The 13,661-nt window shown below is 55.8% G+C and overlaps 1 protein-coding gene across 2 annotated transcripts in view; it reads right to left on the bottom strand.

Moving 5' to 3' along the window:
• Positions 1-950: 950 nt before the first annotated feature.
• Positions 951-13,661, bottom strand: part of PACS1 (phosphofurin acidic cluster sorting protein 1) — a 161,455-nt gene continuing 148,744 nt past the window's right edge. For both annotated transcript variants that reach the window (XM_030811248.1, XM_030811249.1), the window contains exons 14-24: positions 13,457-13,561; positions 12,671-12,777; positions 11,794-11,948; positions 11,491-11,601; positions 10,291-10,393; positions 9,765-9,807; positions 6,853-6,895; positions 6,422-6,557; positions 4,042-4,268; positions 2,664-2,783; positions 951-2,530 (exon numbers count right to left, since the gene is read on the bottom strand). In XM_030811248.1, coding sequence (XP_030667108.1) covers positions 2,415-2,530; positions 2,664-2,783; positions 4,042-4,268; positions 6,422-6,557; positions 6,853-6,895; positions 9,765-9,807; positions 10,291-10,393; positions 11,491-11,601; positions 11,794-11,948; positions 12,671-12,777; positions 13,457-13,561 — 1,266 coding nt within the window. In that variant the 3' untranslated portion in view covers positions 951-2,414. The remainder of the gene's footprint in view (positions 2,531-2,663; positions 2,784-4,041; positions 4,269-6,421; positions 6,558-6,852; positions 6,896-9,764; positions 9,808-10,290; positions 10,394-11,490; positions 11,602-11,793; positions 11,949-12,670; positions 12,778-13,456; positions 13,562-13,661) is intronic.

Here is a 13,661-nt window from a genome sequence, read left to right as displayed (position 1 = left end):
AAGTAGCTGGGACTACAGGCACCCGCCACCACGCCCTGCTAATTTTTTTGTATTTTTAGTAGAGACAGGGTTTCACTATGTTGGCCAGGATGGTCTCAAACTCCTGACCTCGTGATCCGCCCACCTCGGCCTCCCAAAGTACTAGGATTACAGGCTTGAGCCACCGCGCCCAGCCATGGCCAGGATGGTCTTGATCTCCTGACCTCATGATCCACCCACCTCAGCCTCCCAAAGTGCTGGGATTACAGGTGTGAGCCACCGCACCCAGCCAATTTTTTATATTTTTTAGTAGAGACGGGGTTTTGCCACATTGCCCAGGCTGGTCTCAAACTGCTGAGTTCGGGCAAAATGCCTGCCTTGGCCTCCCAAAGTTCTGGGATTACAGGCGTGAGCCACTGCGCCTGGCCACCTCTGGGCACTTCTTCATGGGGGAGGCTGTGTGTGCAGGCCTGTCTTGGAAGCCAGTGGAAAAACCGGGTGCCCAGGGAACAGTGGCCACCACTGCTTTCCATCTCTAAGTCAAGGGCAGGCAGGAAAAGGAACTCCACAGATGTACCTCAGCCCTATTCCCTCCACCTGCAGAGGCAAAGACCCCACTGGCTCAGACTTCACCAACGTGGAGCAGGGGAGAGAAGCTAAGTTCTGACCTTTGATCAGAAGATGGGGAAGCCACACTCAACACGTCACTGCCTTGGGAGGTGGATTTGGGGATGGTGGGTCCTGGGGAAAAATGGGCTTTTGGTGTGGAAATGACATCTTTCCTGTTTCCGACCTCTGCCTGCCTCATGCCAGGTGAGACACCTTCATGCCTGTTTCCATGATTGAGAACATGGGAGTACGCTTCTTTCCACCTGCGTTCCTGGTAGATTTTCACTGGAGTTGGGCTGAACTGTGGAAAAGGGGTTGGGCAGCTCCTGTGGCACAGTGAGGGGGCACAGAAGCCCAAGGCAGTCGGTAAGAAATCACCAGTTTATTGAATGAAAAACCCAACATCAACTCAGTCCCTCCCACCCCCATCTCCTCTCTCTGGCCCAGGAGACACTCAGGACAGCAGGGCTGAGCCCTGGGAAGGGCTGGAGGAGAGCTTGGGGGAGGTATGGAGAATGAGAAAAACACTTTCAAAATGAAGTTCTGTGCAAAAACTTCTGGGGAGGAGTGAGAGGACAAGAGAAAAGCTCCAAAGGGGCTGTGGGGCATGGAGGGCCAGGCTGGGGGGCGCGGAGGGCTGGGCTGGGGCCCTGTGTCCTCAACCACTCCTGAGAACGTGGACGGTCAGGACTGAGGGGCTCAGACCCCGGGTTGGTGAGAGGGAGGTGACACGGAGGGAAGGAGCCTGCTGGAGGGAAACCTGGCTGGGAGGATGGGTCTAGGCCCAGGCCGGTGCCTAAGGAGGGGGAAGAACAGAGCAGGGAAAGGCAGAAAAACTGACACAGTAGGAGGAGGGAGATGAATGGGAGATGAAACAATGTCTGAGGGGCCACAGACAGCATGTATGGTGGTGGGGGTCTGCCTCCCATCTCTCCAAGTCCAGGCAGAGCTGTGCTGGGTGAGGGGCTGGGAGGCAGAGGCAGGAGCATCATCAAGGGTGGAAGCCACGAAGACAGCGACCAGTGCACAGGGTGTGTCACATGGTACAACCAAGAGACTTGGCATGCAAAGAACCAAAGAAACACTCAGGACACACACGACATCTGCAGGGAACCTGGGGGTGGTGAGGAAGTCGTGCACGGGTGGTGGGGGGAGACTGGGAGGCCCCTCTGTCCTAGAAACACTGCGTCACCATAGCAACAGGGTCCTGGAGGCGGGGGAGCTGCCTCCTGCCCCTGTGAGCTGTGGAGCAGGGATCCCCTGGGCTCAGGGTGCCCCCTTACCCTCCCTTGGGAAGCTCTGGGGCAGGTGGAGAACCCCACAAGAGTGGAAAGTGGCCCTGGGTCCTGCTGGAGGCGGCAGAGTGAGTGGATCTGGCAGCTGCATCTTAGAGGACACCCTGGTGGCTGGAGGGGCCGGGGGACGACTAGGCTCTCCTGCTGGGGACCAGGATTCCAGTTTTCTCATTTCCGGGAAGGAAACTGATACCACAAGGAAGAGGTTGGAAGTCGGGTGAAGGAAGGCCTGGAGGACTCAGTCCCGGGGACTATGGGCACCAGAAGGCAAAACCAACACGCCTTAGGCCTGGAGCAGGAGGGAGAAGGGGAAAAGCGGGAACCAGGAGGGGCTGTGCAGGGGTGGGCTGGAGGGGAGGGGAGGGGAGGGGAGGCGTCCCTGTGGCAGTGTCCTTCGGGACCTGGGCGAGTGAGAGGCAGACCCTGGTGCCAGGGAAGGGATGCTGGGCCCGGGCCTGCTGGCCTCCCCCTGCCCGCAGGCGGTGAGGCTGGTGGCAGTGCCAGGAGAGAAAGTGGCTGGGGGACAGGGCCTCAGGTGGCCTTGCTGCCACTGAAGAGTCCCACTGGAAAGTGCTTGACATGGGTGGGCCACTGGGCTGCCAGCTGGAAGAACTTGATGTCACTCCACTCGACCCCATCGATGGACACTGGGGGTGACAGGAGAGGAGGGGTGACCAGACTGCTCAGGCCATCTCCCCAGGGCCCCTTGGGAAAGGCCATTGCCTGCCTCCCTCTCCAGTCCCTTTCTTGCCCTCTTCCCAGCCCTGCCCGCCCTCGCACCTCTCAGCATAGTCTGCTGCTGCTTGGCTGAGCAGATGAGGCGGCTGATGCCTTCGATGACCTGGCTCTTGGAATCCACCTCCTTTTCTCGGGGTTTCTTGCTCAGGAAGATGGTGGGAACTGGAAAGCAAGTAAGGCCACCTGTGTCCCAGCCCCTGGGGAAGCCGCCACCCCTCTCCTCCCCAGCCCACTGTCCCCTTCTTCCCGTGGCGAGGGGAGGTGATCTGCAAACCAACCCCTCCTCCCTGGCGCTGGGCTGTGGGTCAGGATCTTCAGGTTCCTGACCCGGTCCCAGCACTGGGCTGGTGACTTTGGCTAAGGTCCCACTCCTCCCCCTGGGGCTCAATATCTTCGCCTGTTCAGCAAAGACCTTGGTCCAGATGGTCTCCGAAGTCCTTTCCAGCTGGAACGTTCTAGGCAGCCTGTGGGGCAGGGACCTGCCTCCCTATCAGGCGCATGCTCTATGCAGGGGCCAGTGCAGCATGAGTTTGTCCTCACGCTGTCCTGGGGATGCCGGGGAGTGCTCCCTGTTCCACTCCCACTCCAGAAAGGAAGCAAGGACAGGGAGGGCACTGCTGAGCAGGCAGCCGCCCCTTGCAAGTTTCCGTGCTGCAGGCCGTGGGTTTTGGCTGTGGGCCTGGCACAGCCCCCTGCCTCACCCCCCAGGGGAACTCTGCAGAGGGGAGTCACACACAGAAATAGGCACAGCTGCTTTGGAGCACCCAAAGGAGGCAGGGTCAGGGTCATGCCAGCGCTGCAGGTGTACTACCAGTTGTGAGTCCCCAGCTGGCACCAACGGTGGCAGGCACTGCTGCAGCACTGGCCCAGCCATGGGGGTTCCTGCCTCACTCCCACGCACAGGAGCCGGGCCAGCTCCAACTCCCCTCCAGCTCCTTAAGCTACCCTTTCTATCCAGAATGGACTGTATGCCCCTTGATCCTGAAAACACAACCACGTCCTTTTGCTCATGAGGCCTCTTTGGAGCGGCCTCCAGGGCTGGGTGCAAGTGCTCCACTCCTGCGTCACAGGGACCCGGAGCTGTGGTATAGAGAGGCCTCTCCCTGTCTGCAGTCCATCCCGGACAGCAGTAGCCAGAAAGGCCCCCTTCATTACACAGTAGCAGCTGCCTCAGCCCCTAAAGTACTGGAGCTCAGCAGAGAGTGACCAAGCGACTCTCTGCAGCCTCGGTTTCCTGCATGACAGAAGGAATGGCCTTGTCCCTCGAGGGGAGGTGGGACTGCCCCCTCTGCACCCCACGCCAGACCATGGGATGCTTCTTCATCCCAAATATCCCCAAAGCAGATTTATTCCCAGGCCCTGAGAGAGGAGATGGGAGGCCTGGTGGCCCCTGGTCTTCCCTGGCCTTGGGGGTACTTACCTTTCTTGTTCTTTTCTTTGGTGACCACAGTCATGGCCATGGTGCCAGAAAGCTGGGCCTCCCCACTATGGGGCAGGCGGGACACCTGCACCGAGCGGAAGACACTCTTGAGGGTGTTCTTCGAGCTGGCGTCCCTCTTGTCGCCTTCCCTCCTCCGCTCCCCGGGGTGGCCCAGCCAGTAGTCCACCTGGAGGCCAATCACGTCCCCATATGGGCTATTGGGGCTCCTGAGGAAAGGGAACAAAAAGGAGAGGTCAGCTCTGCCTTCAGCTCCCAACTACATAGGCCTGATGGGGTAGGGGCCACGCCAGCCCCTGGGAGGGCAGGCTGAGGAAGGCTGTGGCTCTGTTCCCTCCAGTCACACAGAGCAGTTCATGTAGGAGAGGAGAATCAGGCTGATCTGAGAACAAAGCCAGGGAGAATAAAGGCCCAAGTCACAAAAAGGAAACCAAATAAAAGCTTCACAGGATGACAAGGGCAGCAGAGAAGGAAGCTTCATGAAGGAAGTGTGTGTGTGTACCTAAGTGCATGCGTGCACACACATATAACACACACACACACACACACACACACACCCAGCAGGCAAAGCCTGGGCCAAACTGAGCCTCGAGCTGGAGAGAAGACCTGAGCCTGGCAGAAGCCCCTGCGGGCGGCTCCAGTGCAGCCTCAGGACAGCGGCTGGTGCCGCCCGACCTGCAGCTTTCTCCTTTTCATGGCACTGTTAGCTCAGCGATAATTTTAGCTCCCGGGAAAAGGGCTGATGTGTCTTGAAAGGAGGTGTCAGACACAATAGGTACACAGGCTAGGAAAGTCATCTGACTTTTCTCTTTCTGCCTCATTTCGGAGGTTCCATTAAAAAACAAGATTAACTTGGAAGGGAAAGGAGGTGGAGGGAAGGGTTGGTGCCAAGGCTCCCCACATCCATGCTGGACAGGAACCCTTCCACTGTGGGGTGAGATGAAAGAAAACGCCTCCAAGAGGCCAGGAACCTGAGGTCCCCAGGGCAGAACTTGGCCACGTGGGTACTTCCTCCTTTCCTCTACTGTTCCCTCCAGAAGACCCTGGAGGGAAGTGCCCCGAGGAGCAGAGAGCACCGAGGAGGTGAGGGAGACCAGGGACTGGGATTCTAGCTCTGGGGCAGACCTCGTGCCACCCAACACATTACTGGCACTTTGGGGGAAGCCACCGGCCAATGCCATCCTCGCTGTTGCTACAAGGAAAGGGAAGAGGTGAAGGTGGAAGGCAGCGAAATGGGGGAAGGGAAGGCAGGCTGATCCTTCCCAGCGCCGACCACGCCTGCTCTCCTCACCTCAGCCTTCTTGTCAGGAGCCCACCCCTCCACCCTCTCTCTGCCCCTTGCTCCTGGACCCTTGATCTAAGCTGTAGATACTTGAGATCCTAAAGACACGGCCTCCTGCTATATCACCGCTTCCAGTGGTCTCAGAGATTCAGCCTGAACCCAAGCTCCGCTGCTTGTTCCCGCTCCGGCTCCAGCTCTAGCGCCTCAGCAGGGCCGCTTCACTGTGCCAGGCGCTGACACACATGTTCTTTTTCTCTTCTTTTTTAGAGACGTGGATTGTTTCCTTTAGAGAGGCCCTCTGACTGTCACCAAAGGAGACAATCCACGTCCCTAAAAAAGAAGAAAAAAGGAGGACACTAGAAAGGACAGCCCAATCCACGTCACTACGTGGCCCAGGCCTAGCTTTGAACTCCTGGGCTCAAGCGATCCTCCAGCCTTGGCCTCCGGAATGGCTGGAACTACAGGATGAGGCCCAGTTTCCATGTTCTTATGTAACCTGCTCCACAGTCCTGTGAGGTGGCCACTTCACCTCTCTTCATTAGATGAAATTGAAGTTCAGTAACTTGTCTAAGCTAAGGCAGTGGAGAGACAAGACAGAACCACTCAAACCCACGTGTTTTATTTCCCAAGTGCCATGCTGGGAGGTCCCATAACAACACCTGGGAGGTCCCATAACAAGACACTTGCACAGCACTTTACAGGCCTCTCTGCCAACATTGTCTCATTCAACCCAATACTGTGAAACAGGGCAGAAAGTGTCCTCCCATGACCAGTGACCAGGCCAGCTAGTGATATGTCTCTGAATTCTAACTTCAGTGTTTTGGGTTTTTTTTTTTGAGAGACAGGGTCTTGCTGTCACACAGGCTACAGTGCAGTGGCGCAGTCATGGCTCACTGCCCAGCCTCAAACTCCTGGGCTCAAGCAATCCTCTTGCCTCAGCCTGAGTAGCTAGGACCACAGGTGTGCACTACCATGCCCGGCTTCCTGTGGTTACCTTCTAAGCCCATGTGCCTGTCACTGTAATCAGCCGGGTGGGCCTGATGGAGGGCATGGCAGGACAGGTACGGGCAGGAGCCTTACCCCACGATGGCCAGGGCGCTGCTCATGGATGGGGAGGAGGGAGGGGTGGCCGTGGCGTCTCGGCTCAGGCCCGAGCTGGAGGGTGGTGACGTGGAGGGCACAGTAAGGCTGACCACAGGAGAATCGTCCCCATCGCCTGTCAGGGGACAAACGACAAACACAGTTGGCCAGAGGAAGCTATCCCTGACTTGGTAGTGGCAAGGAGCTGGGGTTCCTCCCATCCCGTGGCCTGCTTTTCTCCTTTGGCCCCAGGCTCCTCCCACCTCCCCCAGCCACCACTGCAGCAGGGGAGTGAGGGTGCCCACAGGCTTCCTGCTCAAGCTCTGACTTCCCTCAGGGCATCCAGAGCTTAACTTTTGGCCTGCTGGACTAGAGGGAAGACAGGGAGGGCACCAGCCTTACTCCACAGAACAAGGGAGCCCCAGGCTCACCTGCTGTGGAGGGAGAGTCTTCAACCAGACCCACCTTCACCACCTGCAAGGAGAGAAGAGGCACTCATTAGATCCTCCTGTTAAAGCAGGCATGTTCTGATCCAACCAGAAACAGACGGGTGGCACAAGAGCCATCACTACACATTATTTTATTGTTGGCTTTAAAAACTTTGCAAATCTGGGCCGGGTGTGGTGGCTCACGCCTGTAATCCCAGCACTTTGGGAGGCTGAGGCAGGAGAATTGCTTGAACCCGGGAGGCGGAGGTTGCAGTGAGCTGAGATCGCGCCACTGCACTCCAGCCTGGGCGACAGAGCAAGACTCTATCTCAAAATAAATAAATACATTAAATAAATAAATAAGTAAATAAAAGAATCTTTGCAAATCTGGAGCAGCCCAGCTGTAGAAACAAAACAAAACAAAACCCAGTTGCAACAATGAGGTGGGGCATGTGAGACTTTGCAGCTCTTCTCTGGGGATAAAGGGCTGAAGGCAGGAACCACTGTGATGTCCTGATGTCGTTTCTCTAAGGTCCTATGGGCAGAGGGCCTAGGAAGATGGCTCTGTCTCTGCCAGGTGGGAGAGTCTAAAGGCCAAGTGGACGTGCTAAGGTGTGGACACCAGCCCTCTCCTCTCTGGTCTTCCTGGAATCTGGAGGTGTACTGAATGGGGGTGGGGGGATTCCTTATGAATTTTCAATTCTCCATAGAGAATTCTGGAAAGGACAGCCTGGGCCATCCAGTGGCTAGAAAAGAACACAGCCACAGACTAGGTGAGCATCCAGGCTGTGGTCTGAAGTGACAGGTAAAGTCCTGGGCCCTATCACCTGGGCCCAGTCCCAGGCAAAGAGGCAGCTGGGCTGGGAGTCCAGAGGGCTGGACCCTGGTGGGGCGAAGTCTACCACACAGGCCTGCAGGTGGTTGCCTGGAGGCTGCCGCTACAGCAACGCTGTGTTCGCTGAAGTCTGTCCCGATTCTCTATGCTCCCTTCTTTTGATTCCCGGAGAGGAACAAATTGCCACTCTGGGGCTTCCTGGATACAACTCCCCTTCTCCCCTTGTTCACCTGGCATTTGATGAGGTTGCTAGCTCTTTTGGTTTTTAATTTGTTTTAAATTTGTTATCTCTCTCTCTCTTTCAGTTGCGAGGCCTGAGTGAGCAGCAACTCACAGCTCCACGAAGATGTGTCAAACCACCAGCCACGGCTATGGGCCATGGTCTTGGGGCCTGTAATGTGGCTATGGGAGCAGCCCAGGGGCTAACCGGGGACTGGCTAGACTGCAGGACAGGAGGCTCTGCAAGGCATGAGAAGGGGCTGCTGGATTTCCCCAGCTCAGATGTCTCCTGAGATCACTCAAGACATCCACATCTTGGATGTGCAGAGAGCAGGGAGAGCAGGGAGCTAGGCCCCCTCATCCACATGAGCCCCTCCCTGTCTACAAGCTATGAGGGAGCCTCAGGGAAATTACAAAAAAAGATACAAGCTGGCCAGGCACAGTGGCTCAGGCCTGTAATCCCAGCACTTTGGGAGGCCGAGGCAGGTGGATCTCTTGAGTCCAAGAGTTTGAGATCAGCCTGGGCACCATGGCGAAATGCCATCTCAGCAAAAAAATACAAAAAGTACCTGGGTGTGCTGTGCACGGTGGCTCACGCCTGTAATCCCAGCACTTTGGGAGGTCAAGGCAGCCGGATCACGAGGTCAAGAGATCGAGACCATCCTGGCCAACATGGTGAAACCCCATCTCTACTAGAAATACAAAAATTAGCTGGGTGTGGTGGCACGCGCCTGTAATCCCAGCTACTCGGGAGGCTGAGGCAGAAGAATCACTTGAACCTGGGAGGCAGAGGTTGCAGTGAGTTGAGATCATGCCACTGCATTCCAGCCTGGCAAGAGAGTGAGACTCTGTCTCAAAAAAAAAAAAAAAAAATTTGCCAGGCGTGGTGGCATGTACCTATGGTCCCAGCTACTCAGGAGGCTGAGGCAGGAGGATCACTTGAACCCAGGAGGCAAAGGTTGCAGTGAGCTGAGATTGTGCCATTGCACTCCAGCATGGACAACAGAGTCAGACTCCATCTCATAAAAAAATAAAAAATAAAAAAAGATAGAAGCTGGTTTGGAAGGGAAATGCAAAGCTCTTGTAAGTGGAAATCAGAGTTTTCAGTCCTGCTCCGGTGCCATGCTCCGGCCTCTGGCAGGGCTGCACAGCTCCCCCAGACCCCTCCCTAGGTCAGGCTGAGCCTGTGGCCCAGCTGCTGATGAACAGACAGCCGGCAGTGCACCTGCCATGAGACATCCACGGGGTTCTTCCTTGACTTTCAAAGTTTACTAGTATAGAGATTTCTCCTTGGCTAAATAGAAAAGGAAAGAAGAAAGCCTTCCTCTCAGTGGCCTATCCAACCATGAAGACAGAAGTATCTGTTTTCAGACTTTTCTGAATGCTGCCTTCCACTACTGCCAAAGCAGCTCCCTTTCCCGTGAGCCACGTCTGGACATCACTCCCTGGGTGAAGGCAGCGAGGTCAGGGCCTGGTGTAATAAACAGGAGACACCAGTGAGGGACCCAGGAACAGTTCATGATTTGGAAAAGGCGGACACTAAAAGGGACAGCCCAATCCACGTCTCGGCCCAGAGTTTCTCCACCTCTGCACTACTGACACTTGGGGCCAAGCCATTCTCTGCTGTGGGACCTCCTGTGCACTGGAGGATGACCAGTGGCATCCCTGGCCTCCACCCACTGGATACCCCCAGTATAACAACCAAACACATCTCCAGACACTGCCAGGTAGTCCCTGGAGGCAAAATCTCCAGTGTTTGGAGAACCACTGTTCTAGATGAATCTTTTGTTTTCCTGTGTAAGGGGGAACAGGAAGACCAGGAGAACGGGTCAGGTGCGAAGCAGAGGGAGTCAGTACTCACGCCAATGAAGGGAATAAACTTCTGATAGGAGTCTTCATCAGGGCTGTTGGGAGACACAGGAGAGCTTCATAGTTAGTAGGAGAGTGCTGGGGAATGGGCCTTTCCTATTTCACTGTGGCTGCAGCAGAGTCCAGGATGCTGGGCTGCCTCTGCTCATCACATCCTGGGGCAGCATGGGGAAGGTCTGGGACTTGCTGTGCATGTGGAGCTCACAAAATGAGGGCAAATAACCTGATCATGTAAGCTACACTCCCTGCTTCCCACGTCTGAGTTCCAGCTACGAGGATGGGCTGCTTTATACTGAAGGGCAGGAAAGGAAACTGATGAACTCAGGCTCCTATGGGTGGGAGGCCCTGGGCAAGGAAGGAGTGCTGGGGAGGTGGTGGTAAAAACCACTCATATCCTTTTGGGTTCCTATGAAGGAATATAGCATGTGGAGAAGGAAAATGTGAAAAAGCAAGGAAGACTTAAGATTCCTCTAACCCACCCAACCTATTTTTAAGAAACCCCTCAAAGTCAAACTTACAACTTATGGCGGCAAGTCAGCATGGCTTCGGCCACAGGAAGCTGGTGTGTCGTGGCTGCCCCGTTGACGTACTGCATCACCCGCCCTGCCACGTCCAGTTGCTCTGCAGAAAAGCCAAGAGATCACTAACTGCCTACTGACTTCAGCTGGCAAACCTGCAGACCCTCTCGGAGAGGGCTCCCTTCCTGAAACCCGTCAGACTCTAGGAGTTGAGTGAAGGATGGGACTCTACGGTCCTTCTGGTTTGAAGGAATCATGAGCCCAAGGATGGTCCTCTCCCTTCCAATCTTTGCAGTTCCTTGAAGCCCTGCTCTTTCTTGGGCCACCCACACCCTTCTTCTCATGTCCACTTGCTCCTGCCTGTCCTTGCACATACCCGTCTGGTGGCCTGGAGGAGCCTCACCCCACGGACCTTTGCCATCACCTCCTTCTCAGCTGCGCCAGGCCCTCACTACCTCTGAGCCTGGAAGAGCTCAACCTCATTCTGATCCCTGCCACCTTTATTTTTTTATTTTTATTTTATTTTTGAGACAGAGTTTCACTCCGCTGCCCCGGCTGGAGGGCAGTGGCATGATCACACTGCAGCCTCAACCTTCTGGTCTCAAGCAATTCTCCCACCTCAGCCTCCCAAGTAGCTGGGACTACAGGCACACACCACCATGCCCAGCTAGTTTTTGTATTTTTGTAGAGACAGGGTCTTGCTATGTTGCCCAGGCTGGTCTTGAACTCCTGGGCTCAAGTGATCCACCCACCTTGGCCTCCTAAAGTGCTGGGATTACAGGTGTGAGCCACCATACCCTTGACCCCTGACACCTTTATTTGATATTCAAGAAAGCACCTGGTTGGTGTGGTGTTATTCATTTATCAAGTGACTGCTTTGTCACTCGACTGCTATTCTCTGCTCCTTGTATTTCATCTCTACAACTAGAGATGCCCTGGCCACTATGCCAGCATGGCCCTCGTTCCTTCCAGATGAACAGGAGCAGAGCAAATAGCAGAGGCTGAAAACTGGCAGAGTGGAGGGGCTGTGCACAGTGAGCCTCCGCTTAATAAACACTAATGGAAAAATGAATGGGCAGAGTGACTGGGAAGGTGAGAGCTGCAGGGAGGAAAGCAGCATGACCTCAGCCTCCTTCTGCAGCCAGGCTGGCACCTGTGGACCCCGGGGGTGGGAGTAAGCTCCTTACGTGGGGCCATTACCTGACACTGGTGGCTCCGAGCGACTGAACAGATCTCTCCAACCAGAATCCAGGAAGGAACTACTGTATTTACTGTCGACTGACCCCAAGTATTTGGCCACAGGGTGAGAACCTGGTAGATGGAAAACCAGAGGTGGTGAATTCATCAGGAGATGAGACAGTGTGGGAGCAGCTGTCCCTGGCCACGGCCTTGGTCTCCTTGACTGTCCCTTCCTAGGCCCCAATGCCACCGTCCTGTTCCAGATGAGGCATCTGTCTACGGAACCATCATGCCCAACGCCCTCCTGGTGCCTCCCGTCTTTACCGAGGGGGATGATGAGGAAGCGCATATAGCCAAGCCAGTCGGAGGTCTTGTTGGCCAGGGACTTGACAAAGAACCTGAGGATGGAGCTCAGGTAGCTCTGGCCTCCCACAGCAGCCACCTTCACGGGCCTCGGCATGGAAGAGTTGCAGTTGCAGCTGGGGAGGAAGGGGAGCGTCATAGGAGTGCTCAGGGGGTGCCAGGATCCTGCCCAGGGGGAGGCCCAGAGCTGACTTTCTGTGATCTCAACAACCCACAGGGGAAAAGCAAACCAATCCACAAAATAAAACAGAGAGGATCATACAGGGAATAAGCCACAGTGCTTTCACAATCAAGAGAAAAATCCAGGGTCAGAGGGCACTGCCCATGAAGCAGACAGAATAGCTGAGGCTAATGTAGGACTCAGCAGTGTGCCTGGGATGCCCGCAGAGTGCGTGCCCCCAGGCCTGGAATCCATAGTTCTCTTTCACAAGGGCAAGGGACTTGGGCCTTTTAAGAAGGCCCTGAGGGTGGGGAAAGCACTGACTCTTCAGTGTCTAGCAGCATGTTGCAGATGGAAGGAATAAAAGATCTTTTTAAAACCTGTGTGTCCTCTCCTTCATCATGGGTTTAAGAGGATGAAGCAAGTCAAGGCATGGTGGGAGTCCAGGCAGGGAGGCAGGGAGCACAGGAATTGATATTTCCACCCCCGATCCTCTGGGGTCTGCAGGGGCCTCGAGCCCTACAGCCTGCTGCCGCCACCCCCCTAAACATATACGCCCCTCTGCAGATTCTTGGTCTGATGAGGCCGGGAGGGTCTATCATTGCTTAGAATTCAGGGTAGGAAGATGAGGTCAGAGGGAATCTCTAAGGGCAGGAGAAGGGAGACCAGAGCCCTTACTAGCGCTGGATCCGGGTGAGCAGGGCGGACAGCACAGCCTGGACCTCCACAGTGGAGCAGGTGCACACCACAGGCTTCCGCTGGTCCTGGAGCAGCTCAGCCACATACTGGGATGGGGAGGGAGGAGAGCAGGGACACAGGTGAGAACACACCACTCCTTCACTAGGGCCAAGAGGCAAGCGAGACCCAGACTGAGCTGCAGGGCCCCTGTCCTCTGCAGTTCAGACCGAAGCTGGGCAAAGGCAGCCAGGTCTCCGGACTGCCAGTAAGGAGAGGGTGGGGCCGACCCACGAGACACGCAGAGTGTGAGAGATGGGAAGCCTTAGGGGGTTTCACATGCTAGGACACTCCAGGTGTCCCCGGCACCAGTGTCTAGGCCAGGTGGACAGCGGTGAGGGAGCATGCAGGGATGCTCTGCCCTGCTGACCTGCCTTCACAGGGCAGCCCCGGAGGTTACAGCCAGGTGCTTCTCCAGGGGCCTCCGTTCCGCTATGCTGCCTGATGCATGTGGTGCCCTGGAGGAATTACTGTTGCTTTTTGTTTGTTTTTTAACATATGAGGAAGCTGAGGTGCAGCAAACTTAGTTATTTAAGATCCTGCAAGTTGGACAATGACAGAAGTTGGACTAGAACTCAGAGTTCTGGGCTCAGTTCAGAGCAGGCAGGGGCGGATGGGGGGGTGAGTTTCCCACCTCCCCACCCAATAGCATGGAGGCCACACTGACAATGCAACCGGGCATCGCCTGCCCTCCAGGACCCCACATGGCCTCGCAGTTTCAGCACTTACCTGGCCCTGCCAGTCAGTGGTGTTCACCAGGATGACATTTTCTGGGAGGGCTGCATCTGACACCAGGATCTGATTCAGCTGGTCATACACCACCTTTCTTGGAATCTGCAGGAACAAAAGAAAGTGTCTCTTGTTAGGGAGGCCCCAGGGAGCCTGAGGACAGGGCTGCTGGATTGGTGCATGGGGAGTCTCTGGAGCAGGGGTG

The sequence above is a fragment of the Nomascus leucogenys genome, chromosome 4 (genome assembly GCF_006542625.1).
Source record: "Nomascus leucogenys isolate Asia chromosome 4, Asia_NLE_v1, whole genome shotgun sequence".
Taxonomy (NCBI): domain Eukaryota; kingdom Metazoa; phylum Chordata; class Mammalia; order Primates; family Hylobatidae; genus Nomascus; species Nomascus leucogenys.
Note: the sequence above shows the minus strand (reverse complement) of the source record. Positions and strands in the feature narration are given on the sequence as shown.